The 27,609-nt window shown below is 40.1% G+C and overlaps 2 protein-coding genes across 2 annotated transcripts; one reads left to right on the forward strand and one right to left on the reverse strand.

The window, feature by feature from the left end:
* Nucleotides 1-222: 222 nt before the first annotated feature.
* On the reverse strand, nucleotides 223-19,622 carry myofl (myoferlin like). The gene is made up of 54 exons (XM_080481644.1): nucleotides 19,304-19,622; nucleotides 18,814-18,869; nucleotides 18,601-18,692; nucleotides 16,406-16,514; nucleotides 16,119-16,215; nucleotides 15,274-15,443; nucleotides 14,781-14,909; nucleotides 14,130-14,192; nucleotides 13,950-14,000; nucleotides 13,817-13,847; nucleotides 13,609-13,724; nucleotides 13,396-13,522; nucleotides 13,203-13,306; nucleotides 13,028-13,096; nucleotides 12,898-12,941; nucleotides 12,735-12,817; nucleotides 12,607-12,642; nucleotides 12,393-12,517; nucleotides 12,188-12,301; nucleotides 11,698-11,875; nucleotides 11,025-11,149; nucleotides 10,807-10,916; nucleotides 10,495-10,687; nucleotides 10,223-10,378; nucleotides 9,991-10,122; nucleotides 9,722-9,885; nucleotides 8,166-8,280; nucleotides 7,473-7,575; nucleotides 7,216-7,355; nucleotides 6,962-7,126; nucleotides 6,652-6,739; nucleotides 6,348-6,425; nucleotides 6,084-6,265; nucleotides 5,828-5,986; nucleotides 5,506-5,607; nucleotides 5,127-5,288; nucleotides 4,873-5,038; nucleotides 4,722-4,792; nucleotides 4,617-4,631; nucleotides 4,430-4,528; nucleotides 4,047-4,175; nucleotides 3,602-3,757; nucleotides 3,363-3,454; nucleotides 3,105-3,275; nucleotides 2,811-2,959; nucleotides 2,515-2,654; nucleotides 2,324-2,412; nucleotides 2,141-2,236; nucleotides 1,894-2,035; nucleotides 1,674-1,773; nucleotides 1,133-1,326; nucleotides 940-1,049; nucleotides 703-850; nucleotides 223-536 (listed from the first exon to the last, which is right to left on the reverse strand). Exons 1-54 carry the CDS (start codon nucleotides 19,389-19,391, stop codon nucleotides 498-500), a joined length of 6,162 nt encoding a protein of 2,053 aa, XP_080337770.1. The 5' UTR covers nucleotides 19,392-19,622; the 3' UTR covers nucleotides 223-497.
* LOC308120807 (centrosomal protein of 55 kDa-like) lies at nucleotides 18,431-26,055 on the forward strand. The gene is made up of 9 exons (XM_080481645.1): nucleotides 18,431-18,517; nucleotides 22,294-22,458; nucleotides 22,581-22,673; nucleotides 23,167-23,238; nucleotides 23,559-23,709; nucleotides 23,971-24,097; nucleotides 24,194-24,365; nucleotides 24,468-24,542; nucleotides 25,143-26,055. Exons 2-9 carry the CDS (start codon nucleotides 22,306-22,308, stop codon nucleotides 25,332-25,334), a joined length of 1,035 nt encoding a protein of 344 aa, XP_080337771.1. The 5' UTR covers nucleotides 18,431-18,517; nucleotides 22,294-22,305; the 3' UTR covers nucleotides 25,335-26,055.
* Nucleotides 26,056-27,609: the final 1,554 nt, after the last annotated feature.

A 27,609-nucleotide genomic window follows, 5' to 3' on the forward strand; every position in this document is an offset into this window, starting at 1 on the left:
TGCTGAATAGGCTGCAGGTGAATTGTGTGAGATTGTCTTAATTTCATAGAATTATATCAAGTGAATGATGTGAATGATAAATAGTATATGTATATTATGAGTAAAGATAAACACTTTTTTGTAGCATGTCACATCCACATGTAAATAACAACAAAAATATGTTCTCTGTTATGTATGCATTGCTGACCGATACAATGGAAATAAGAAGAATATGAAAAAAATGCTAAGTATCAAAATTTATTAAAATATGCTTGTTCGCATTATTTATTTTACCTAAACATAAAAATGATTGCTTGCATTTGGTATACAAGAGATACAAGCAATACTGAAAGTGCAAAATGTAAGATAAACAGTTCGGATTGTGTCAAGAAAATTCTGAGTACAAGTCTGCTCTGGCAGCATCAAAGAAAAGCATTGATCAGTTTTGAAGGGTAGTGATAGACAGCAGAGCCATAGTTTCTACTGCAGAAAATCGGGCAGCTTCTCCACAATGCCTCTCAGGAGAATGGCTTCACAATCTTCATCGAGATGTAGTTCTGTGGAGAGAATATCAGACCACTTGATTAAAACCACACCCATACCAACAAATCAATCACAAATTAAACAACTGCACATGAAATACATGTTTTGGTGGATTTCCATGTGTGTGTTTGTTTTCATAAACACTCAAATACAAATGATCAGCCAATTAAAAAGTCATACTGGAAGGGAGTAGAACAGGATCCCAAGGAAGAGGGCAATCAGCAGAAAGATAATCCCCAATATGACGATCCACTTGAATCTGCGCCACACAATGAATTTCATGGTCTTGCAAGGGTTTGTAAACCAGAAGAATGAAGTGTCAGGGCGGCTGTTTGAGACAGAAAGACAAGAATAGTTACATTATGTAAATTAAAAAAGAAAAAGAAAATCATAGTTTTATTGTGCTTATGTTTTTACTTTGGCGAGTCCAGTTTGGGATTCATGTTGGGCTCATCCCTGCCCTTTCCAGCAGGCCTTTCCTCCACTTCTTTCTCCTCCACTATTTCCAGTGTCATCTCTACTTTCCCCTGTGAAAGTATAACACAAAGCCATGAGCAATTTCTCGGAAAATTTAATCAAAAAATAAACACATATTGTGCTGCCAACATACACCAAGGACATGTTTTCCATCTTTTTCTATTGCGCATGGCCACCAGCCTCGCGCAGACTTCTGGGAGAAAAGTGAGTTGTGCTGCGGTTTTTTGGAGGAGGAGGATCCAGGCATCCCAGGCAGCATCTTCAGGCTGCACTTTTCTGGGGTCTTAGCAGGAGGGATGAGATTCAGTAGGTCCAACTCAACTGAACCTGTTATGGAAATAAAGATAGAAAATTAAAGTTTCTCTTTCTGGCTCATAAGAATTGTGCACACACAGTGGACATTTATATTTTGTGTTGTACGTTTGTTGTCCGGCTCTTGATCTGTGTGAAAAACTTAACAAAAAAACTCTTATTTCAGTGTTTATTCTGCAGCAACAGTAGACCCCAGAGCGGTGTGGAACATACATATATGTAGCATCTGTGGCTCAAATCTATCTTTTGAAGCATCTCCATTGATAAATAGAAATATGAAAATACTTCTCTGTGATTGCTTCACATGGCCTTTAAAAGCTTTTACTTTGTCTGACCTTATGAAAATAGCAATATTGTTTTACCGAGGTAGTCATCCAGGGAGAACTTGTCATTGTCCCATATTTGGATAAACAACTTCGGAGGGATCCTAAACTCGGTTTTGTCCAGATTCCAAAAGTGCTCCTGTATGAAATACAATTTATTTAGAACAATTACCTTCCATCATATAACCACAGCAAAGCTGTTAAGTATATACAGAGCATTTACTTAAAGGTTAGTATTAAAATGCATGACCCTACTCACTTTCCGAGACATGACACACAGCTGCTCTGCAGGCAGATAGTCAAAGTCAAAGATGAACCTCCAGTTGAAGTTTCCATCTCCATCCAGGGATCTGTAGTGGACGTCAGTCTTCTGCTTGTTGTCCTCCATTCCAGGCATCCATCTTAAAATATTACAACGTTTGACTCATATTAGGTACAGAGGGGTATGAACAACCATAGTAAGGTTAATTGATCTCAGCAGAGAGTACAAACATGACGTAACACACCCTTTAACGTAGATGTCGCTCATGTTTTCTCCAGTGATGCTTCTCTCATCCAGAATGACGTCAGTTGTGTTCCAAATTATGGCCCGCAAGACATACCTTTTCCAAATATATTAACATTTTAAGCAAAGAATATGCTTTATTTCATCATGTTGTGAAGTAGTCAATTTTGAAAGAGTTATTTACTTCTTGGCTTTGCGTGGCGTGATGTCACATGGAGGACCAGGCAGCCCAAGGCTCTTTGGGAAAATGTCCACCCACATTTGAATTCGTCCCTGTATTTATGAAATGAGATTTCAGACAGTATACACAGTCAACATGCTAATTCCTATTACTTTACATTCAAACAGCATAAGTGCTACTCCTGTTTGTATGACCTGGGACAGATTTGGTTGGTGGGAGCTGCACAGGGTTCTCGTCTCCACGTGCTCTGGTACCAACCCCTGATCTCTGAGGACATGCAGGGCAAGTCTCTCTCTGGCTGGGCCAAGATGTGCGTGGGTCACAGTGTTCTTCTCTGCAAATGGTAAAGCACATCCCATGGCCACATGTAGAAGATTGATATTGGCATTTCAGATGCATATTAAGCCAGAGAACAAAACAAACACATTCTGGGTGAACGTTAAATCAAGACACACTTAAATAGAGAGTCATTTGAGAACAACAGCTGTACCAAAATCCTGCAGGTTGTATTGTTTTCCTGAGAAACTGAGCGAACTGGCATCTGCCTCAAAGCGTGGAGGAGGGACACCTCTCACTTTGGCCACATTCTGGAGAATCTGAGAAGGCTTCAGCTGATCTCTCCACTGGTTGATCCCCGACCTGTGAGAACATCAAACCACTGATGTCTCTTCATTTCTTTTGATCATAATATGAACATCGTGTCTTGACAATGTTACTGTGTTAACTATGCTGAATATTTGTTTCTCTGTTCACACTTTACATACCAGGTTAACTATATACTTACACGCAGTATGTTTGTGGCAGGCCACAGCAGGACCTGAACCGGGATAGGAGTCTGTTCTCCAAATCAATGACTGTCTCCCCCACTTTTTCATCTCGGCTCAGCAAGTCGTAGTCATAAACAGAGATCTTCAGATCTTTGTCTTGAGGCAGGAAGCAGGGCATTTCAAACATCCTTAACAATAAAATGGGAGGAGATGTCAATAATCTTCTGCAGCTGATTGTTTTTAAATGTTGTAATAAAATGAACAATTAATCTGACCTTCCAAACTCTGGATTTAGGGTGTTGGGTTTGTAATGGTCTCTGTCATCAAGTGTTTTCCTCCCCAGTGTGATCTTAATGTAGGGGTCACACTGAAACAAATTGAAAATATTACAGTCACAGAACCATCAGTATTCAGTTCTTCATAAGTAGATTTATCAAACCGAAAAAGACTGGATTTTCATTTTGTATTTTTAAAGCAGGGTTGTTGGTAACTTGACAATGCTTATAAAACTTACCATGCCATTTGTGTCCTTGGGCTGCAGGTCAATGCAGCGCACCACATATATTCTGATCAGGCACTGCTGTGGTCCACTCTCAGGAAGCTCTCTGAACTGGCGAGGTGGAACTGGTATCCCTGGATCATCGGGCAATGGGTAAATCTTGAATGAGCCCTGTACACCAAGTAGAGAAAAGGAGTACAATACATTAAAAATAAATAAATAAATAAATAAATAAATTTAAAAAAATTAGTCTGGACAAGAAATTCATATATATAGGCATAGAGATATTGGGACTTGTCTCATTCCAAAATCAATAACCCAATTGGCTGATTTAAAATTCTCAAAAGATCCACCAGAGGGCAGAAAGTAGCTGTGCAACCACAAAGGCATCCATTGCTTCTACTGTTGAAGTAATTACTAAACAGTCAGTACTGTCCAACTAAGTGTCAGACTTCTTTACCTTGAACTCCCCCACCACAGAGGGATCGTCCTCCTCATCGTCAGTCTTTCCTCGCTGAAGTTTAAAGGTGCTGCAGAAGTCAGTCAGTCCATGAAACTCCTGAACCTCCTCGAGTTCAGAGGCGTATACCTAAAGATCAGAGACAACAAAATCCACCAGTGAAACTGAAGTTTTACTCCCCCAGGTTGTTAACTTTTCGAAACTGTTCTTTTCAGTGATGTTTAATTACTCATAGAAAAATCCATATTGTGCTGAACTACAATACTTTTACAAGGACTATAGTTCATGCCCCTGTATCACAGTTATCTAGATGTGGCTTGTAAGATCAAAACAAACTAAATCACAGATTAAATCGGTCCATATTTTGTAAAACATGTTGTCACCTGTAATGTGTCGTATCCCTTCTGGAGGTAAGGCCCACACTTTTCCTGATTTCCAACAGAGGCAAAGAACTTACTCCACCAGTCTACTGCCTCTTCCTCCTGCACAATCCAAAATTATCATGAATTTCTTGTTTTTCTGGGGTCAAATATGGCAGCAGAATGTGCATTAAAAAAGGAAATATCTCACAACTTCTTCCAGCAGCTGCAAAGTAACAAACAAATAATTCTTCTTAATATGAAAACAAGTTTAAAAATAATAATTTTGAACCATTATGTCGCTGTTTTTATTTACCTCGGTTTTCATGATGGGTCTATCGTCAATGTCTATGACAACATCTCCTTGAGCAGCGGTTATCATTGCCACTGCAAAGTTAATGGAGAAAGATTTGGGGGTGAAATAGCATGTACACACTGTATGAGGGAGAGTACATGCATGGGACTACCTCGAGCAGACATGCAGACTTCATTGTTGAGACGATAAGGGTCACAGCGGAACTCCTCCAGACAGTCGATGGTGCACTGACCCACCACAGGTTTTCTACCAAATGGTCTGTGGTCAATCACCTTCAGCACGATGGGCGGAGTGTACACCTCCTCTTTAGGAAGAAGCTAGTTGAGCAACAAGCGAGAAAGTCAAGAGACGATATGATATATTTCCAAGTGTTTGAATATCGGTAGAAAGTCTGAGGGTAAGTACCACTTTGAGCAGCAGCACAGATCCTGGGAAGTTGGGGTTCTTTTTGAAGTTTTTGATTACAGCAGTTTGAACAACCTCACCGCCACACTCCACTACCAAGCTGGGCGAGGACACCGTGGCAAGCTGGTAGTTCTTCATGTTCCTCAAGCCCCAAGTCAAGACCTGAGTTAAGACAAAAATATCACCAAACACGTATATGCATTTTGAGGACAAACATTATAAGGAGTAGGAAATTAGGGAAAGGGAGGAAAGTTGATTGTGATTGACAGAAACTGAGCAGCCCAGAAGTCTTCAGCTGGGATAGGCATGTCCGATCATGCAATGTGTGTGGAAGGTGTTTCGAGCACCCGGTAAAGCCAAGAAGAATTGTACATTATACCTCAATCGCAGTCAGCTGCACCACTGGCCTGATTCCCTGAGGAACCATGTAGAGTTTCTCCCCGCGCCGGGGTGGCACCAGAGGCAGATCGCCATCTGTAGACTGTAGAGTAAACAAAGAATTAACTACTTTATACAGTCAACAGTGGTCATAACCAGTGGCCAGTACAGAGGTTCACTGCTGTGCATATGCATACTTGGGCAATTGTACTGGCTTTCTTGTTCACAAGCTTTTCTGATTGAGTGAACTACTGATAATGGAAGGATGTTAATAATCTGAGGTTTTTATGCTGTATATTTGTGATCTTTGAGTGTTCTTGTACCTTGTCCTTCAATAGGAGCTCAGCAGCGAGCAGGGCCTCTCCAGCACTACGACCCTTTTTGGTGACTGGGAACCACAGCAGCTTAGGAGTAACGTCGACACCAGGGTTCAGTTTAACCAAAGGGGGGCATGTGCAGCGACCCATGGGCTCATCTTTACCCTAGTCGATAAAATACAAGCAGCAGACAAAACATTAATAAAACATATGCAATAAAGCCTGAGCATGTTCACCTTTTTTGATGGAAGAGTAAACTCACCACTTGATCACTATCGTACAGCTCCAACACCACATCTGGAGGATTGTGGGCAATTGTTCGTGGGTCTCCATAAATTTCAATGTCCTCGAAGATGAGAGTCTGATCCCAGGTGGGGTTCAGTGTGGTCCTTACGACTTCTGTGGTCTTACTCATGTGTAGAAATGACACATGGACATAGGGATCTAGAGAGGGCCATAGTATTATTATTGTCTTATTTCAATTTTAAAAGTTTATATTCCTCCAGGACTTTGGCTTTCCTTTTACCTGAGAAACTGTCTTTGTCCATGGCACAGAGATTCCTCGCCTGATAAACGTACACCCTCAGATGGTAAAGGTAAGAACCTGAAGGGAAATCATTTATCAAAATACCACCCTGGATCATTACCAAAACAACTTCATGACAAAAAACATTTTATACAAGCTGTGCAAACATTTTATTCAACTGTTTGCAGACTTAAATCAATGTTATCTTGCATCGAGAGAAGTCAGGAAGTTATGCACGAGGAAAACTAAGCCTTAAATCAACATCAGTGACCAGTCATTAGTTTTATCTGACCCTGCGACTTACGGGCAAAATGGCAGGAAACCGTGGGCGTGTTGGCACCAAATAGCTTGGCTGCATCCTTTTTGCTGGCTTTCTCATCAACATCAACCCCCTGTTAAGAAAAAACAGAACAAAGTGGTTAAATGTACTCTTTTTAAAATATGTGGGCAAAATCTGAGGGAGAAAATGCAGAACTAAAACAAAACTTCCTGATAGGAGAGGATATGACTCATATGCCATATTATAATGCCTGTTGCTGTGACAACTGTTTTGATTTGGGAGATTTAAGGTGGATATTTGTCAATAGTGTTCAGACAAACTGAGCAAGACTCACTAATGCCCCTTCAAGTTTGAAAATAGCGGAGGCCCCGATACAGTCTGATGGGACCATCTTTCTCCTCCAGCGACGACGCCGGAAGGTGTCAGAGGAGCGCTCCTTTCTGTGGAACTTCCAGCCAATCAGGGAAGAGTATTCCCAACCTTCTCCTGGTTCTCGTCTCTGTGGAGGACAAAATGACAAGAAAAGACTAAGAAACTACTCATGGTGCAAGTAAAATAAACTTTTTCTCAAATCAGCATCTTTCTTACCTCAGCAACAGCCACTTTGTCGGATATCTTCCTTCTTGGTTTTATGAGTCTCTTTCTGCGGTGGACGTGGTACATCTTCTCCGCCGCAACCCAAGATTTGGGTTTATCATCTGGAGGAATAGTAACTCCATATTCCCAACCTGATGTGAAAAGGCCCACAGACAGGAACAGTAAGACTCAATGTATAGGATTTAAGACACAAAATGTAATGAAGGGAAGGTTTAGATTAAATATCCTAGGTGAAATGTTTACGTCACCTTTCTCATCTACAGCTCTGTTGCTGTCAAAGGTCCAGTCGTCTTCCCAGGCCCATCCAGAGGGACATTCAAACTCCCCTGGGCTTTGAGCTTTTTCTCCATTCTGCAACAACACACTTCATTTATGACACATTTCATTTACTTTCCATACACCCTGGACGGGTCAGCAGGGCATCAGAGCTCAAACACAGAGCAATTTAGAGCGTTGCATGTTTTGGAGTGTGGGAAGAGACTAGCGTTCCCAGAAAACCCTTGCACAAATGGGAAGAACATGAAATCTCTCCATACTATAAGATGTTGGAGCATTGTGTTAAATATATCATGGGAAGGGTAAATTTGAACATTATACTCATTATACTTATTAATTAAAAACCAAATGTGGACAGCAAGTTAAACATTTTCTGGCTAATGTCCAGGCCGAGTAACCAATAAGTCTATTATTAGCAGCCATAATGAAACCCACACATTGGCCACATGATTATAAGGCCATATGCTCTTTCACAAGAATACAACTGCAAAGCAACCCACTTGTCTCAAGTATGTGGTTGCTTGGAAAATCGTGATGGATATATTGAACATTATCATGAACACACAGTTCATGTTATCTTAGCCCACATATTTGAAGCAGTGTCTCAAAAAAGAAATGAAGCAGCCTATACAGGCGTGTCATTGTGCGCGACCACTTTATCGTACCACGTCGGTGTAAGGCTCTGGAGCAGGCTTCCACTCCCCGCCAGGAAAACGTGTTTCATTCTGAAAAACTTCATCCGTGAACTCCGTGTGGCCCGCATCTGCTTCTGTCAACAGGCTGCAGGAAATGCCAACATAGCACAGAAATGGATGAAGGACTTTGTGACTCAGACAGAATCTATGCAGGACCATGTTAACCACACTGGACCAGCTCAGGCAGACTGAAGATGGAAAATGTATTTATATGAGCCTCAGTAAAACAATGTAAGCACTTTAGAAGCAGGACGCAGAGAGGGGGGGAGTGAGAGCTCCTTAAATCAAAACACTGGCTGAGACTGAAATTCCTGCTTCCTTTGATTGTTTTCATGACATGACTCCATGCTAGGACTGACACCACTGACAGACATCAGTTAATAATGATTTTTATATGGGATATTAAGCAGGGCTGGAAGTAACAAATTACAAGTACCCCTGATTACTGCAATTAAGCAGTGTTGGGTAATTTTACTAGTGTGTATATATTCTTCAACTTTGTCATTTTATTTGTCCTTGAGCACAATTAACACCAAGTGACCTACTTTGCTACTTTCAAAATCGTGAATGAGTACGCCACAATTTGAATTAATACTAGAACCACTTCATTTATACTTTTGTGGCCATTAAGTTCATTGTCAACAAAGAAAATTACTGCTTCATATAAACATTTGTTTTCAATTCAAATTGTGTATTCTTTATAGTAAGACTGAGAATTTTGCTATAAACATATACAGTATGAGTTGTACATGTTTATATGTTGTATACGGCATGCAGGACCTGCTTAGGCCATAACCACTGATTTTTCCCGTACAGAATCTATATGACCACGTCTGAAATGCTATTTTGAGGCTCAAAGAATGCAAACCAAATGTCTGCTTTTGAAATACCTTTATTTTAATCAAGCGTAATATATGGAATGTAACAGGGCTTTTATTTTTTGCTATTTTCAGTTGTCTTTCCGCCTAATTCATAATTAATAACTTATTAAAAAAAGGAGATAAATAGCTTCTTAGTTTTCACAATAACGTTACACATATTTCAGGAGGACTGATGACATTATCTGAACTATATATCTAATTTTGAGGAACAGTTCTGGACAAAGTAGAGAGGAGTAGACACAAACATTGACAAACATTAGGATGATGAGTCGTTACAACTTAATGAAGGGAGTAGGACCGGAGTGGGAGAGGCTATATATGTGTGAGAAATGGCCCTATGTTACGTTATCTGCACTAAGAATGATGATGTTGAAAGCATCATCATCCTCTTTTGTAAAGTGCATCTGAACAATTCAAGAAATTTGTTCTATAAAGTCTTAAAGTTGCAGCAGAAATAATTCAGGAAGTGTATGTAGACTTGAAACAGAAATATGAGATCCAATTTACAATGGGTGGTTCTTTTCCCTCAGATAACCTGTTATGACAGGTTATCTGAGGGATGACAGCAGTGATGAATTTACACTTGAAACATGAATCACGTAGGGAGTGTGGGCATGTGTGTTGAGGTGACTTTCTTAAGCTTACCATCTCTCAGGGTCAATGAACCAGTCCCGATCCCATTCCCAACTGCGCGGTGGAAGAAAACGCTCTTGTTTGAGTTTCACCTTTCCAGTCACATCCGAGAACTTGTGGCGACCGACCAGACCGGTGGTTCCCCAATTCCCAAACACCCGAGCCTGGTTCTCATACTGCAGTAACAGCCAACAGTTTGTTTCAGGGAAATGATATTTGTAAGAATATTTGTTTTGTTGGTTCGCTTTAAAAATGTATTGTTTGTGTAGATGACACAGTACCATCTCTGCATATACACTGAAGTTTCCCTCGGAGAAGCTGTTGAACTTCTTCTCGTGTACAGAGAGACCGAGCCACATGTTGACTCGCAGCTGAACGGGAATCTTCACTCCTTTATTTTTGTCCATTGGGTACTAACAAAACAAACATGAAGGAGTTAAAAGCATCCGATATTAAAATGGCTATAAAGGATGTATCAGTTTCAGTAGAGTGAGGGTGCCCTTGTACATCTACCTGCATCACGACGGTCTGAGTCTTTCCGCAGTGTTTGCCGCAGGCCTGCTCGCTGAAGTTAGAGTACAGGATCTGGTTGGCTGGAACTCGGGCATAAGCCACACGCTTCTCCCCTCGCAGCATCCAGATGATCACATCGGGCATGCTACTCTGAGGCTGAAGGACACAAAACATATTACTTGCAAAAGAAAGTTTCAATTGACTCTTTTTAGGCTACATGTCAATGTTTTCTAGATGTTTTCATTGGAAACCCAGCAATGTTTTCTCCACACCTCCTCTGCCAGCTGCTTGATTCTGTCCAACCAGTCTTCAATATCACCAACAGTAGCTTTTACATCTGTGGGCTCTTCTTTCATGCGACTTGCCATCTGTTTGACACTTTCCACAGCAGCATCACGCAGGTTTTTCATCTGGAGATCCAGTGCTGTGACATTAGGCTGACTCTCCAGATTAGGAAGCTTGAAACTGCCAAAATAGTGAGGCAACAGAAACATCAATGTGCAAATGTGCCACCGTAGTGATAAGACCCCATCATTACATGCAATCCACAGGTCTAGTATGCAATCCGCTGGTTCATGGTTTACCTGTTTAGGTCCTCCATCATGTGGTTGATGAGTTTGAGCCAAATCTCTTTCAGACACGTCTCTGGCTCCTTGGCTAAAATGGCTGTTTTCAAAGAAGTCAGGTGGGACTCCTGAAATGTATTAAAAACATTTTTTTAAATTAGATTATTTATGATCAATACAACTCATGTAGGCATATGTAGATATTTAGCTGTTCATTGTAAAACGCTGATTCTAACCAGTCTCTCAGCAATGAAGTGGAGAACGTTGACAGAGTTGATGCGATGACTGATGTCTTCCCAAAAAGACGTGAGGATCACTACAGGCTTAGTGTTAGCCCAGGGTAGGTAATAGTAGTGATTACCTGTGGGATAGACAATAAATATCTTCAATTACAGCAAGCACATGTTGTGAAAATTGCTAGACTTTATCCTGATTACTCATAACACAAGCTTGCAGCAATGTTCACAGTCCAGACAAAGAACTGTTACAGTGTTAACAACATGCGTGACTAGTATCTTTGTCAGTATAATATTTGTCATATATATTTTTGGGGTGGTTGTGACTCAGGTGGCAGAGAGAATTCCAGTCCCATGATGGGCAGTTTGCTGCCCATTTCCAACTATCAATGTGTCAATGTGCTGTTGAGCGAGACAATAAACCCCAAATTAGTCTCAAAGGGATCAAGCACCTTGGATGACGTGTTTGTGAATATCCAAAAGCCTAATCATGAAGTGTTTAAACTCACTATTCGGTGCATTCTATTTTACCCACTTAAATTAGCAATGAAGGAGGGTAAACCTACATCAACAAAACTTTGTATAACTTTCCAGAGACAGGAATTTAAAGAGAAATAGATTCTCACATTGGATGAAAGAGACATTTTAGACATTTTCTTTGTTAGTTTCATACCATCAAACACAGCAAAGCTGTACTGTGTAGTGGAAGCCAGAGGCTTGCAGGTGGAGTCCAGCTTGTTGCCGTAATTACCAATGCTGACTTCAAACTGAATTGGCTCTCCCGGCTCCTGGAGCATGCATGCACTGTGGAAAACGGCGCACAGAGAGTACTTCCTCCTCCGCTGGTATTTCTGCACCCAATTAAACAGGATGGGGTAATGTTAGAATTAAGATAGGAAGGTAGTTTCTTAATTACTTAGTTACTTTATTTAAGTTAGGGTCGTCAGTCTTTGGAGCGAATTCTAGATAACTATAGGGCAAAAACACAGACAGACACACAGAAACGTAATTCAGAGTCACCATTTAACCTCAAATGTATGTTTTTGGACCGAGAGAGAAGCAAACCTGCAGAAACCCCACATGTACACACAGGTATATCTTACAAACGCTGCACAGAAAACATGACAACCTACAGGCGTTATTAGCGAGTATGTTGTGTGTACCTGGGTCACCAGGATGTCATCGTTGGAGATGTCATCCACAGTCTTCTCAACCTTTCCATCCAACTGGGTAGACAGTTCAACAAGGACTCTGCCCCGGTATGCAACCCCTTCCCCCTAGAACACATTAAAATCCAAAAACAGCATAAATTCACATGGAAGTGAAATATCTTTTGTTCAAACTAGATTACTGAATACGGAGTCCTACTTTTCCAAAGTTCAGGTCCTCGTATGGGTCAGGCAAGCCGGTGTATTCTCTTGGGCTTCCATACAGATTAACATAGCAGGGCCCAAACGCTGGTAGAAAACCAACTTCAGATGCAGCAGCACTCACTGTAACATGTAAACACATCAAAGACACTTTATATTCTAGTGCGCTAAGAGACTGAATGTTAAAATTCAGATGACTATTTTGTACATACTTTCAGAGACCACATTGCTGTTTTCAGCCCGCTCATCTGTTTTAAATGAGAGAAAAGAAACATACTTTATTTGTAAGCAAGGACGGGATTAAAGGACTGAGTGAATAAAATATCAATTACGTGAATACCTTCAATCTCTCCACCAGAAGAAGACATGTGGCTCAGATTCAAAAATGTTGTTCCAATTGCATCATCCTTGGTTAGCCGATCCCTATCAAGAGGAAACTGTCACGTTAATTGCTGCTTTTAATGTCCTCAGCTGGTCATCTCTGAATAAATGAAATTTCCTACCAGTCATACAGAGTCAACTTGATGCGTTCACACATGGACGGGAACTGAAGAAACAACGTGGTGGGAGTTAAAAGAAGTTTAAAATTCATATGAAGCTCATAAGACGCTGCAGAAAATTTGATTTTCTTACTTTAACTTGGAGATGAAGGACCTGATTCCACTCTGGATTGGCGTTTTTCTCAATGATTTTGGTGCACAGCTAAAAACACCAAGTGTACAGAATGTAAGCATCACTGTAAAGTAACTAAATTCAAATGTAAGAACCTTTAACAAACGTGTTTTTCTTATAATCTATCATGAAATACCTTCTTCCCAGCAAAACTGACTTCCAAATATGGGTCCACCAGATTTTTTCTATCTCCTTCCCCACCAAATACTTGTTTCACAGCTTGAACGAAAGCATCATCCACTGCAGCACAAAACACCGTCTCATCAGAAAAGCCTTTGAGATTAATCTGAATGGTTGGGCAGGAATTCATAGACGTTTACCACACGTACTCTGTGGCATATCCTCAGCACGATAGACTTTGAGGTTTATGATGGCTGATCGCATCGTCACACCAGCTGGCATTAACAGATTGCTCTCGATGTCATCCAGCTCCTCACTCGTGTCTCTCTTTTCAGTCTGCAATAAGTGGAGGAGAGAAGAGACTTGTTTTAATGCAGCTTGAAGACAGACAGGTTTGATTTTTAGGTAAATATTGCTCATACCAGTGGCTCGTCTCCAGTTCCCACAACAATTATGCTGACTTTCAAGTAACCTCTCGCCCCCAAGTTGGAGTCATCGGTATCACCCAAAAGGAGCCATTTCCTCATTATGGCATGGCCTGAACATGTTTTAATATTTCACACGCGCTGCAATTAGATTAAAAGTACTTGCATTTCTTAAAAAAATGTCATTTTGTAGAGAAACACTGACCAGGTTCTTCATATATGTAGCCAACATCCAGCTAAATATGAGAGGAAAAAAAGCTAAATAAGTTACAGAAAGAGACAACAAAGCCCACAATTCCACTTAACAGAGCAGTACAAATAATGTATGAGTGGCACACCTTGAACTCTCCAATTAGACTGTCAGCTCTGAGAGAAAAGGCGTCATAAACCTGTGAAATATAAAAATAAAGAAATTAAAAAAACAAAAAACATAATTGATTTTATTCTGAGAAAGAAGATAAGATAAATATTTTTCAAAATGATCTATCTTATAAGAATTATTCTTTTTCAAAACTCACCCGGAGGCTAATGTTCTCATCAAACAGTTCTGAGGGCAGCATGTTGACGTTGTAGTAAAACATCTGAGGGACAGAGAAGAAAACTGTTTCAGTCATCCCATACGCACAATACATTTTGTTGTCAGACACACTTTGATATCAGTTTTTGTGGGAAACAATAGAACTTACAGTCTTTTAAGATGCGACTCTTACTGTTGCGGACATGAGGAAATAAGGCATATGAAAGGAATCAGACACAGAGGAAGCCAAGAGTCCAGTCTTTAACGGTACATTATGTAAAATGTAAGCACTGTCACTGTCACCTACTCGCTACACCATCTTGTGATAGAATGTGGTATTACAAGACTGACTGATTGAGTTGCTTAACATGTTAATTTCAGTAGATTTCTCTGCTATAGTTTGATGACTATTTATTTGGTTATTCCCGGATGTTTCATACTATTAATGCTACATACTGTACCTTTAAAGTTAATGGCAGTGAGAAACAACTCAGGTTGTTACTGAAGCACCTGGAGATTATTTGCAAAAGACAAAAGACTAGAGAATGTTAAAAGGGAAAAGCAGAGTGGAAGGTAAAAGTCCTGTGATTACTGAAAAAGTCCTTTTAAAAGAGGTATATTTTTGAATGGCATTGTATGGTTTACTCAGTACCTCGTCAAAATATGGGTTGTTTCCTCTTCTAATTCTGGTTCTGTGGGTCTGTTCACACACATTCACTTTTACCACCGGCTTGATGTTGTTGCCAGGCAGCTGTCGGCCTTCGATAACCCGAACACGAATCTGACCATCACAAAGCACAAACAAAGCAGCTTAACAAACCCAGATCTTTTGCTTGATAAAGTGCCATCAATTCATTTGGGTTAACAAACAATGAGAACACGAGCCTATTAAATTCAGCCATGGACAGCGAAACAAAAACATACTCCGAAAGAAAATCATATGTGTGAAATTGTTTTCTTTCATGCAAGGGCAAGACGATGTTCCCATATTTGCAGTTGTTTAACAATAGTAGAAAAGTGTAATGATTCACCAGCAAATCTCTAAAACGGCCTTGAACGAGCATTCACACGGATGAACATGTGATATCAAGAATTCTTTTCAAAATCATATCCAGGAACTGTGTAACAGTGTACGCAGACAATACCTGGAAGTCCTGTGGCTTATTTGCCAGGGCTCTGTGCCTCTTACGGTTGAGACGGAGAGGTTTGTGGCTGGACTTCCCAGGTTTGCTTGATGAAGACGGAGCCCCTGGACCTCCACCTTCACCTGTTCCGTCCATTTCAGCCGCTCCTTCATCACCATCACCACTGTCTCCTGTAGTCCATAAAATATCGACAACTAATCAGTATTCACAAAATTAATCGGATAGATTGTTTTGTAGGGTAACTTCTATTCATTGTGTATGATAATGAAATTGCTGTGTCACTCTACTAATCATATATCACCATGTTCACCATTTCTTTTAAGAAGAACAAGTCGAAGTCGGAATAAGCAAAGAAAATAAATTCTTAGTGCAGAGTATCTGTTTGGTGATTACGATGTACTTTCATTTGTAGTGCTAGAACTTTTTTCGGAGAAGCAAAACCAGCAACAAGGAAGTGAACTTATCAGCAGAAACTCCGTTCCCGTATTGAAGCGTGCTGTGTGTTTTCCTAGTTTAAATTTGAAAACTCAGTGAAATGTACAGAGTTTCGACATGCATGTAGATTAAGTATATAAATATGGTTAGTAATAGGGGATAACCAAGGTTAAGTGTCTTGCCTTTAACACATGGACAGTTCCAAGACGGGGCATTAAACCTTCCACCATTGCAGTGGTACCCCACGTGCTAACACTTTGACAGATGTTCAGGATGTATGATGCGTATCACTAAAATGTCAGTTGTGATGGGCTCCATCCTTGCACAATAGTTTAATGTCAGCATCCTTTGAATTCTAGAGAGAAGTGCAATTAATAATACAATATTTTCTGAAAATTGAGTCTTCTTACCACCATCCGCATGAGTATTGTCTCCATCTGCCTGGACATTTAGATTTGGAGTTGCGTTGGCAGGTGGCTCATATCCAATGAGCAAATTAATGGTTGCCTTTAAAAACAATGATAAAATCTTCATTAACACAAGCCAAAATGGTCCCACACATCACAGACATTCAAGAAGTTGCTTACTGAGAGTGTCACCGAGTTGAATCAGTGTTATGTGTTATGCTCGATTGCATAAACAACAATTGGAAAGTATCATGTGAAAGCTGATTGTGAGAGCCACTGAATGTATTCACCCCAGTTGGTTGTTGTTTCTCATTGATGAGTGGTACATTCTTGGACGGGAAGGAGCTCACATGCCCGCTGGCCAGGTCTTTCAGAGAGATCTTTGCAGAGCCAATCAACCTAAAAAGAAAACCACATACATTTCTATTTGTTCAAAGCAGATACCAGAGAATGGGAATCGCAAGCAACGCTGTGAATGTAACTCCTAAGTTGATCTGGGTGTGACCGTCGTGACACAGGTTAGTTTAACCCCACTGATGATGTGTTGTAGTGAGCAGGATTACCACTGCAACGACACATCATCAGTAGGGTAAAACTAACCTGTCTCACAACGGTTCAATCCCAGCTCGCGTTCTCTATTACTGGGTGAACAATCCAATGCTTGGTGAATTCTGCTTCACAATGATAGGGAGAGCTGGCATCGAAGGCTCAAAAAGCGATGCCGCTATGAACGCTTGGCTGGACGGTCACAACAGTTTACACTTCCCAATTTCACTTCTTCACATATTGTGACAAACCCAAGCAACGGGCACATTGTTGCTTCAATCAAACAAACAGAAGTCATGTACCAATGATTAATAAGCACAAGGGATTGCAACACGTTGTGCATTTTCTAAAACCACGGCAAGTGGAAACGCCTTGCTTCACAGACAATCAGCACTTTCGATAAAAAGTGAGGCTCTGAGGACAAATACTTACCTGAAACTTTTAATAAAATTCCCTTTTTTCCCCAATTTATTTTTGTCAAAAAAAACAAAACAAACAAACCAAAAAAAAAAGCAGAATTTTCCGAAAGAAAATGTCTACTTTGGGTCTTCTCAAAGAGATGTAGTTGCTCAGGCAACACAAAGCCCATAACTAGGCTGAAAATTAACAAGAACCACACACTCTTTCTTTTTTTCATTCACTTCCTGTCAAAGGACGAGGGATTACTTTTTTACTTGTAAACAGTTGACCTGTTTTCTGAAAACGGTGTCATCTGTGGAGGACGTTCGGTGGGGTAATTCACAGTTCGTGTCACTGCGGAGGTCATAAACAAGAATTAATAGATGACAAAATATTTTCAACCCTCAAGTATTTGTAGTCACTGGCAAATGTGAAATTTAAGCTTTATTATTGTAAACAAACACATTTACTCGAATCAATCTAACTCAATCTTTAGCTGTTAACCATGAACTTTGCCAAATGAACTAAACAGTCCATCAGATAAGTATGATCTTATTTTGACTGCACACCAGATTTGATACCCCCTTTCAGGCGCCACATCTTTTCTTCATTTTTCTTGAGGGCAGATTTGGCAGCAAACTGTCCTTTATTTCTTATCAAATTTCAAGAGTGAACTTGATGCCCGGTCTGTTTGTTGAGCTGCTCCGAGTCATTGGAGACGCACCAATGACAAGTCACCACAAGCTCTTACTCAGGCCTCTCGTGCGTTGTGGGCAATGGTCATGGAAAAACATTTGAGTGCCTGCGTGGCTGAGGCAGACACCCCTCCACCCTCACCCCCACCCCTCTTTCCTGCTTCAGAACAATTTATACTGTACACAATCCGTGTAATGGAGTCACTCACTGGAGAGGTTATTGCTTGGTCTGCCCTCTTCCCTGCACTTCAGACAAAAATAAGACTCTAATTGCAGCAGGTATGTGCATGTACTGTATATGCCCAGCGACGACGTGAAACACAGAACAATTAAGTAATAAATCACACGAGTATGTGGTAAGTGAAGCCACTATGAAGGGATCTTTTTTTTTTTCCTTTTAAGGCAACATTCCTGGTAGGAGTTGTCATTGTGAAGGAGGCGAAGCTCCTTCTTTACTTACACAGCAAGTCTAAACAAGGGTGATGTGAGTCCTGCATCATAATCACTGTTTTTAATCAGTCCTCAAAGTACAGCTGTAGAGACTCTTTTGCCAGTTAGAATGGCACATCTATCATCACTGAAGGTAAAAGCGAGATGAAGCTTTTCCTTTCAGTGAGTCCCCGCATGACCTGGAATGGGGGTAGGGGGTGGGGGGGGGGGGTTGCTTTTGCAGGGAGGATTCCTGTAATACCAACCAGCATTCACAGGGAAGGTGTTGACTCAGAGAACCTCTCCCACAAAGGCAGGGAACAACTTTATAAGGTCAGTTGAAACATCAGGCAATCACCCGTCTGACTTAGAACAACATAAGTCCAAAAACAGTGAAAATGTATCTGTGCACCTACTTGTCTTTCCCAATTGTCTCATAGTCTTTCACAACCACATTGATGAATGAAGAGGCATCCAAAGGAAAACCTTTCAGATCAAATTCAAGAACCTGTCATAACAAGAAAGCAGACATTGTAATCAGTCACTTTTAAAGATGAGGAATCATTGCACAACAAATAAATAACAAACAATGGCTCACACACATTACTTTCAACATTAATCCCACTTACTTCGTTCCAGACTGGATTCAGGTCATTGTCAATTGCTTTGGTTTTCTTTTTTTCACCTGAAGCACAATAAATTACATTCTTAGCTCATGGTGTCAAATAAATATATTGGGTACAAACTATATCCATCCATAAAATCTACGTTTTTCAGTTTTCTGAAATGGAACCAATCATTCATCGAAAAACCTCATTAATTGACACTAAAATTTAAAAAAAGAAAAAAAAAGAAAAAGAAAAAGAAACTGCTCATAATTGTTTCACTCTGAGCAAAGAGGCCAATTGTGTTCTTATAACGCATTCCCCATTTGTATACTTTGAATGACTTCCAAAATATTCGTTGATGCAGTGAGAAAGAGATTGACCATGACCACATGCAACAATAACAAAGAAGATTACAGTATAGAAACTGAAACATCTGCATAGTTAATCTGACTTTAAAGGACACAACAGGGTGAGAGTTTGTTGTTGTTTTTTTCCTGGAGAAATGCCTCACCTTTAAAAACCACCGCTGCTATCGGATCTGGGTTTCCAAGTTTCTTTTTTGGTATCCCAAATGCGGATTCAACTATGACCCGCAGCATAATGGAAAAAAAATTAATATACAAAGAAAAAGAAAAATCCAAATTTATTCAGAAGTATCTCATGGTCTGTCGACAGGTCGTGTCCTCACAGAGTGAAGTGAGAAACGCAACTGTGGTGAAGTTGAGAGGAGGGAGCGCGCGCCCCTGACTGCTTGTTTCATTTATGAGTCACCTGCAGCTGCAATATCAACACACAGGAAACACAGATGATCTGAAAACCTTTAACGAAATACAGGTTCTACGTACACATGTATTCCAAATCACAGGGGTTGATAAATTTGCATTGTGGATAGTCTAACACGCAGTCTTTTGCTGTACTACAGCGCCGCACTGTGGTGGAAATTATTCATCTGCAGTTTGTGCACATGAATTCACTGAACATTTAGATTGTCCTTAGGAGTACTTCTTGCCTTTTTTTCTGAACCAACCTGTTCATCTGTGTTTAGTATTTTAAATTTTTTTTGTACAAAATGAAAATATAATACAGAATTACAAGAAATGAAACCTGACTGTGCAGGAGAGGAAAGAAGCCCAACTATGGCTTATATAAAATCCTCCCCATCAATAAACATTACGGTAATAAAAATTTAAAAAAGAAACAACATGCAGACAAAACTAACAAGGGAGTTATTACAACAGCAAACAACTCAATAAATCAAATCAGAATAAGTGTGATACTATTTAGTGATTTAGTGATTCGGTGATTGTGGAGAGATTTTCCACAAAATGTGATGAAAAGTTGATTATGACATTTGGCTGTTGTATTATTTAATTTGATTTAATTTAATTTAATTTAATTTAATTTAATTTAATTTAATTTAATTTAATTATTTTTTTCTTTTTCTTTTTTTTCTTTTTTTTTCATTTTTCATTTTTTAAAACAGGAAGATCTTACATGAATGCAACATTTTACCAACTTCAAAACATTACAGCATGACATATCTGTGTACACATATACACACACATCACCCAACGATGTAAGGTGCGTTTCCTCAAGTTGAAGCTTCAGCCACTCATCTTCCCCTCATTTTCAAAAACACTTCAAACAAAAGTATACATTTCTGAACCCAAAAGTAAAAATAAAATAAATGAACCAAAAACAAAAGCTGTCACCATTTAATTTAATTTGAATGAAAAAAAATTGTTCGGTCAGTTTTAACGTGTTGACTGAGAGGAGAATACAATAACTGATCTTTGTCGCCCCCTAGAGGCTCTCACAGATTAACGCCTTGGCTCACCTGTATCCGTTTTCGGCCGGGTAAGACCACCTATTTTCATAAGACAATGATTCAAAAAAAAAAAATATTATATATATAATCATATCGCGAAATTATTCCCTTGGAAAAATTTAAATACTTTTGTGAAGCTATAGTAAGTTAAGAGGACGTGAATTTGACCGTTGTAATGGGACTGTTGTGCTCGCTAGCAACGAAGCTACAATTAGCCTCTCGAAAATTGCTAACTTAGAAAAAGTGATTTAAAAATGGCTTTTTTTATCAGCAAATGGGTAAAGTTGGTATTTAATTTGTCCCTTTTTTGTCATTTCTGGCAGAAATAACTACGTTATTGCAAAACAGTGAAGGAATGGCAGCCTGTAAAGATGCTTGTCATCAGATAAACTAACAATAATGTTATAACTGATAAATTGTTTGTTCTTTTCCCTTTTATTGTTTTTATTTCATACTTTCAACTGTGTTTTTTTACTTTTCCTTAGAAGAAACCCTTTTAATACCACACATGCCATTACTGAAAATTACGAGGTAGTGATATGTTGATGTATACAACATATGCATATTATTTCTATTCAGTGTGTTCCTTTCAGGATTTATTCTCTTTAGGTGATCGATTGTTAAACTATACAGTGATCTCAATTTAACTAATTTTTTCTCTCAAAGTTATTTAAGCAGCTATCCACCAATATAACGTGTCTATTTCTTGTGTACGTATTGTAAACTACAGCAGTGTAAATGCACCATATTCATCAACTCTATAGCTGAGATGAATGTTGAGGATGGTACACTGCTAAAACCGACTCACGCTCAGGTCTGGAGCTTTTTTAGCTGTAAAGAAATATAAAATATCTATGTGTTTTAGATATGCAGCGTAAGAATAATTCATAGCATTGCCCCCAGCAGTTGAAAATTGTTTTAAAGTATGCTCAATGACTGGAAGTTCTAGAAAGTTTGAGTAGAGACGAATTTAACAAAATGTGTTTGATTGGGTTAGATTAGAAGTTTTGAGTTGCATTTGACCTGTTTCCCCACACTTTCCTTTTGTCTGGAACACAATATATGCATTATGACATTATTCGGTTTAAAATCACACTTTATATATACATGACCCTCTGCTGGCTTTGTTCAATTCTATTGGATAAACACAAAAACATTGTCGTTAATATTAGTTAAGATTATTTGATCGCTCAGTCAATGTAGCAAAAGTTGAGGTTGTTTCATCCAGTGAAATGTCATCTTTATAATTCAGCAGTTTCCAGGTTCACGTTGACATTTTGAGCTGAAAGTTACATCAAGTACAACTTGGAAAAAAATGTTTTGACACCAATCGTCAGTGCAAAGTCACCAAACCCGCTCATATCTTAACATATCTCACAGACACTAAAAGTATCACATTATTAAACTGCATTACACTGTCATCAACTCTTTGTTAGGCTCTTTTTTAAATCCCTTTAAGAAACTAAATGTGGTCAATCGACATTTATTTCTAAAGGCCTTTGCAACACTCAAGGTGACCAAAGGGCTTTCCAGTAAAGACAGACAGTAAAATGAGGTCCATATCCCATGTCACTGTGTATCTTCATGTTGATAAAAACATTCTGAGTGGTTGTGCTTGACATTGTTTATGGTGTTGTTTTGTTTACTTGATAATCTTGTGGAATATCTATCAGCAGGTGATAAAGATGACAGCCTCAAAATACAAATGTTCCCTCAAGAAGAAGCTTAACTCCGAGCACGAGGCGGCTCTGCGCAGCCTGAGGAAGGAGAACACCTGTTTGAACCAGACCGTCTCGGAGCTCTACAGCCAATGTTCGCAGCAGTACAAGGTGATCGAGGTAAGCACAGTCACTTTGTGAATATACTGTAGTTGTGAAATTGTGCAGTGATAAAAAAAACAACTGGAAACAGTAGAATTTTTGGAGATAGTTCAAAAATGTTTTTCTCTGTCTCCTCGCAGGGATTCCTTTCCCTCGAAATGCTGCGGCTGAAGAGTTCTCAGCAGGCTGAAGATGAGCCGCTGCGTCAAAACAAAGGAAGTTCAGTAGACGGAGTGAGTATAAAGAATCAAGCACACTCAAACGTGTCTTGACTAGGTGTCAGGATCTCTTCAAGTGTGCAAGGAAAGAGTTCTAACAGAGATAACATTCATTAGAGATTAACGTGCTGATTGTAAAAAAAATATGTTGACATTTAAGAATACTCCCAACAAATATTCTCTTTCAATATAAAGTTGTCCTTTATAGCCTATAAAACTGTATCAAAAAGAATGTTGCAGATGCTGCTGAACTATACAGAAATGTGTCAGATCTTAGTTGATTTTCAAAATAACAGTAGTGACAGACAGTGCCAGCATTAATGCAATAAATCCCAAAATGTCTGGTTGTATTATCATTTTGGGCCACTAGGCGGCAGCAGTTGTCTGTAAATCGTATCTTTCTTCTGCACTGATATTGTATTTTAAAGCACTTCCTTGCAAAGGGCCAATTTTAAACACATGTTAATGATAGTTATGAAGCTTTTAATGAGATTCTGTTCATGGTTAGGACTCCTCTTCATGTAAACAGTCTTCCACCGCTGGCGAAGAAGTGACTGAGCTCAGAAATCAACTGAAAGATGTAAGTTTGGCCTGTGGAGGGTGGTCACACTAAATACTCTCAATCCGGATTTATTTTCTGTTCATTTGCATTGTATTGTATTGTGTAGTGAAAATGAACTATTGGTGCATTTATTTTTTTAGAATTTGCTACATTTGTTGACTGTTATCTAACACCAGTATACATATTTCAATATGAAGAAATGTGCAGGGGTGTAGTAAACACATCTTGCTGCTTGTGCTTTGGAGCCATACCACTGGCAGGACTCTCTTTCTGTCCCCTCTCTGCTGTGTGCCTCTTATTCTTGTACTGAATCTCCACCCCACCCCCCACCCCCCGAGGTCCTGGAAAAGAACCAGCAGTGGCTGGAATATGACCAGCAGAGAGAGGCCTATGTGAAGGCGATTCTGGACAGAATGTCGTGGCTGGAGAATCTGCTGAACGAAGCCAATCAGGCCCGTTCGCAGCAGCACAATGAGGCACATTCAGATGGTGAGCTGGAGGGACAGCGAGCAGTAGACACACATCAGACTCTCACAAGAGGGTTTTTTTTTTTTCTTTTTCAGATTGTCCCAGAGTTGCCCACTTCAGCCTGGTTTTGAATTTTCAACACCAATGTGTTTTCATGTTATGTGTTGCACATGTGCGCAGCTGTTTGTCTCGTCTTTGATCGTTTATTTAGTTGTGTGACATCATTCCCATGGCCAGCTTTTCTTTGAACTTTATATGATCTACCACCACTTTCTCTCGCAGAGAAGGAGAGTATGAGCCAGATGCAGGACCATTACGAAAGACTCTTGCAGAGAGCCAAAGAGGAGCTGGAAGTCCTGAGGGAGAAGGTAGATGTGACCCGCCAGGACCTGATGATCTCCCAGAGCTGGTAGGTCAAGAATTGAAAAAAATAGGTTGATATGGCCTCTTTCTACAGACGAAGGTTACAGACGGTGAGGGTCATGACTCACAAATTGATGTGCAGGTGCAAGGAAAAGGAGGAAGAAGTAGAAGAGCTCAGACAGCAGCTGGAGAGTGAAAGAAAGAGCAAAGCGGAGCAGGATGATCATGACGGCTCAGAGCTGAGCGACGAGTCCGAAGACCTCCAGACCAGGCTTGATGTGGAGAAGAGAAGATCAGATAGCTTCGGGCTGCAGGTACACCGTCATACTACGCAACAAGCGAGAGAAATGAAAATCTTATTGTCAGTTAACAAGTGATAACATATCAAAACAAAACAATGACTACTCTCTTTTCAGGCCGAAGTCCTTCAGAAGGCTAAGTTATGTCATCAGTGTGCATGGCAGAAAAAGATTGAAGACCTTCAGCGACAGGTACCCAGCTTATCTGAGCAGATCCTGCATTTCCTTTCTATCAAAGCTCGTTCTCATAGGAAGAAATATTCTTGCAATAAAAAACAAAATCTATCCCGTACCTATAAGCTCTGACTGTACTCACAACCCCTTTTAATTTTAGATCAAGATTTCTTCACAAGACCTTGAAGATGAGAGGCAGAATTGTTCCTATTCACCGGGTCATAGTCTGAGAGCTGAAACTCTCAGGATTGTCTATGATACTGTTAGAGTCTGTTGTGTGCTTGTCATTAGAGCAACTGACTGCATGAGTCATTCTTAGTTATAACTAATGCATTTTAATAACTTCTGCCACTTTTTTTTGTCCGTTTCCACAGTAACTTGTAGAAAAATCACATAAATTATAAGCACGGAATGCTGTCAAATAAATATTGTTCGCCTGCTCTTATATTTAGGGACTAACACTAGAGAATGAATATGACCCCCTCCCCATCAAGCATCCATGGTTACTATCAACATATTTATTGAAACAGCTTTAAGCTTTAATTAGTAATAGATTTATCTGAAAATCTTTCTGAAGCAGAGAAACATTAACCATTGATGGTTTTTTGTTTACATCAGAGAGACCAGCAGGCTCACAGCTCCTACCAAGAGCTTCACCCCAAGTCCGAGTTCACCACAGGCCAAGTGACGTCCACTCCTCAGTGGAACCTGCTGGACGAAAGCTTTCTGGCGTGTCCCAAGTGCCAGGTTGAGTACCCAGTCAGTCGCTACCGAGAGCTGTTGAACCACATAGACGTCTGTTTCGCCTGAGCCGACCGGGAGACTTCTTCAGTTCTGTCTCTGGCAATATGGAGTTTTTTTCATCCATGATGTATACCGAGAGGAAGTCGTGTTAATAAACCGCAGTGTTAAGTTTCTGTGGTTGTGCCTCTCCTGTGTTTAAAATGACCGCAAAGCTCTGCCTGGGTGCATTCACGCACCACAACATCCACCACAGCTTCATCCAGCGCAGACCCAACAGCTGCAGCTGTGCACACATCTGGTGCCTGTTTACTGATGGCAGTTTGAAGGGAACACTAATGCACCGCGTCAACCAGAACTTCATTTGTTCACTCTTGATCTGCAAAACATTTCCCCCTAAACTGATTGAAGCTGCTATGAATGAGTACATGAGAACACCAACAGATGTCATTAGCGACACTCCTCATGAGCGTCGTGCATTGAACACATTCACAATCCACACACAATGAAGCCTACTGGACTTACTGCCATTTCACTAATGTATTTGGTTTAAATGTAAATATACTGACCGTGCATGGAATTATGTGCTATCGATATTATAGATCCCAGAGGACAGAATTATTTTGGTGGCCTCAGCTTAAACCTCCAGTTCAGTTAGGAATTAAATACATTACAAGAATAATAACATGACTCATCGTTGCCTGTGAGACAGAATGTTAGTGCTGTGTTCATTCTTTCGATGTTTTCATTTTTTGTTTCATCTTAATGGAATAAATCCTTTTTTCCCGTTATTTCCTGAAGGCCCTTATTAGCTGTCAATATTCGCATTGTTCACACCGGATGAATAGTTTCCAACTTCTTGTGTAACTAAATCCCTTCCTGTGCTATTTCAGGACCAGGATTAGTATTGTGAGCTTCCAATATGGGCTGTCAAAGGTTTGCTCGATGGCTTTGGGCTTTGAAAAGGGAACGTGACACCGCGGGTTGACCTCGGCTCACTGCTTCAGAAAAAGATGCTAATATGGTTTAGACGCAGCTTAACTTGTGGCACCTTTCATGAACCGTTCATACATATATGTCTTCATGGAGAGTCAGAATATGAGCTTAAGCTGTCTGAGCAACAGTCCTCGAGAGGAGAGCTGACTCTGCAGACTGTGGCACTGCGCTGCACTGTGTCCCAGGCGTCAGGGTTCTCCACTTGTAACACAGTACTTTATCTCTAACATATCATCTGTATGAGTGTCTATATCAACGTTATCACTATGGCTTCCATCAGTGTGGAGTGGCTCTCAGTCACCGGACCTACTCCCCATGTGTGGCCTTGATTCATATTTTGAAATGAGTTTCCCCACAGGAGCATGTGGACTTCTGATTTGTAGTTCGTATCAAGCAAAATCTGCAAGACCTCAAATAAGCATTAGCTAAGATGCGGCCTTCAAGCATGAGCTCTTCGCCACTTGAGCAAAGCAGGACAGGATGGGATCAGCAGCACAGACAACGAAACAAGGCCTCGACCCAGAAGATTGAAGAGGCGACACAAATCATTGTGATCAGAAGACGAGCAGGAGAACAGAGGAGGACAGGAGAACGGAGCAAAAAAAAAAATAAATAGAAATAAACATTGAACTGAACACATGCAGGCCAGGGGTGTGAAACCAGATATGGACTAAATCTGAAGAATGAGAGGATACAAAGCACGAAAACAGGACAAAGCGCAAAACTAACAACACTGTGATAATAGGAGACACACACCACCGAAACCTTCAGCACAATCTACATGGTTTCATGCCTTTTGCATGAGTCGCCTTCTTTTTAACAGTCATTCTGCCTCATTCTGAAACTGCAAACTACAATGTAGTACATCTATCTTGAGCCGTACTTTACATGACAGCACTAAACGGGTTTTTTTTTTATTTACAGGCACCAATCAGATGCACTGAAAAATACATAATAAACGGGGGCATAACACAACAGATAAAGTCAAGCTGTTTCAAAAGTGTTGGCAAATTCAATATAAAGTGAGCTCATTGTCAAACAACTTGGAGCAGCTTTTCAAAGCCCATTTCATCATGGCAGCAGAAATCAGTTTGACTGCCAACAAGTGTAACTAAAATGCAAACAGCAGGAAACAATCCTCCGTAATCCTGTCGGAGGTTAAGTGTCGCCGGTCAAACCCAAGAAGAGCACCAAGATGCAGGAAAATCAGACTTATGAGAGAAATACTCTTTTCATAGAGGAAATCCAGTAGAATTAGTGGAAAAGGAAAGAATACTGTTGTATGTGTGACTTTGACTTTATATAACCGACGATTACAGCTAACCGACTTTTGTTATTGTGGCAGCTT

The sequence above is a fragment of the Lipophrys pholis genome (assembly GCF_963383615.2).
Source record: "Lipophrys pholis genome assembly, chromosome: 15".
Taxonomy (NCBI): Eukaryota; Metazoa; Chordata; class Actinopteri; order Blenniiformes; family Blenniidae; genus Lipophrys; species Lipophrys pholis.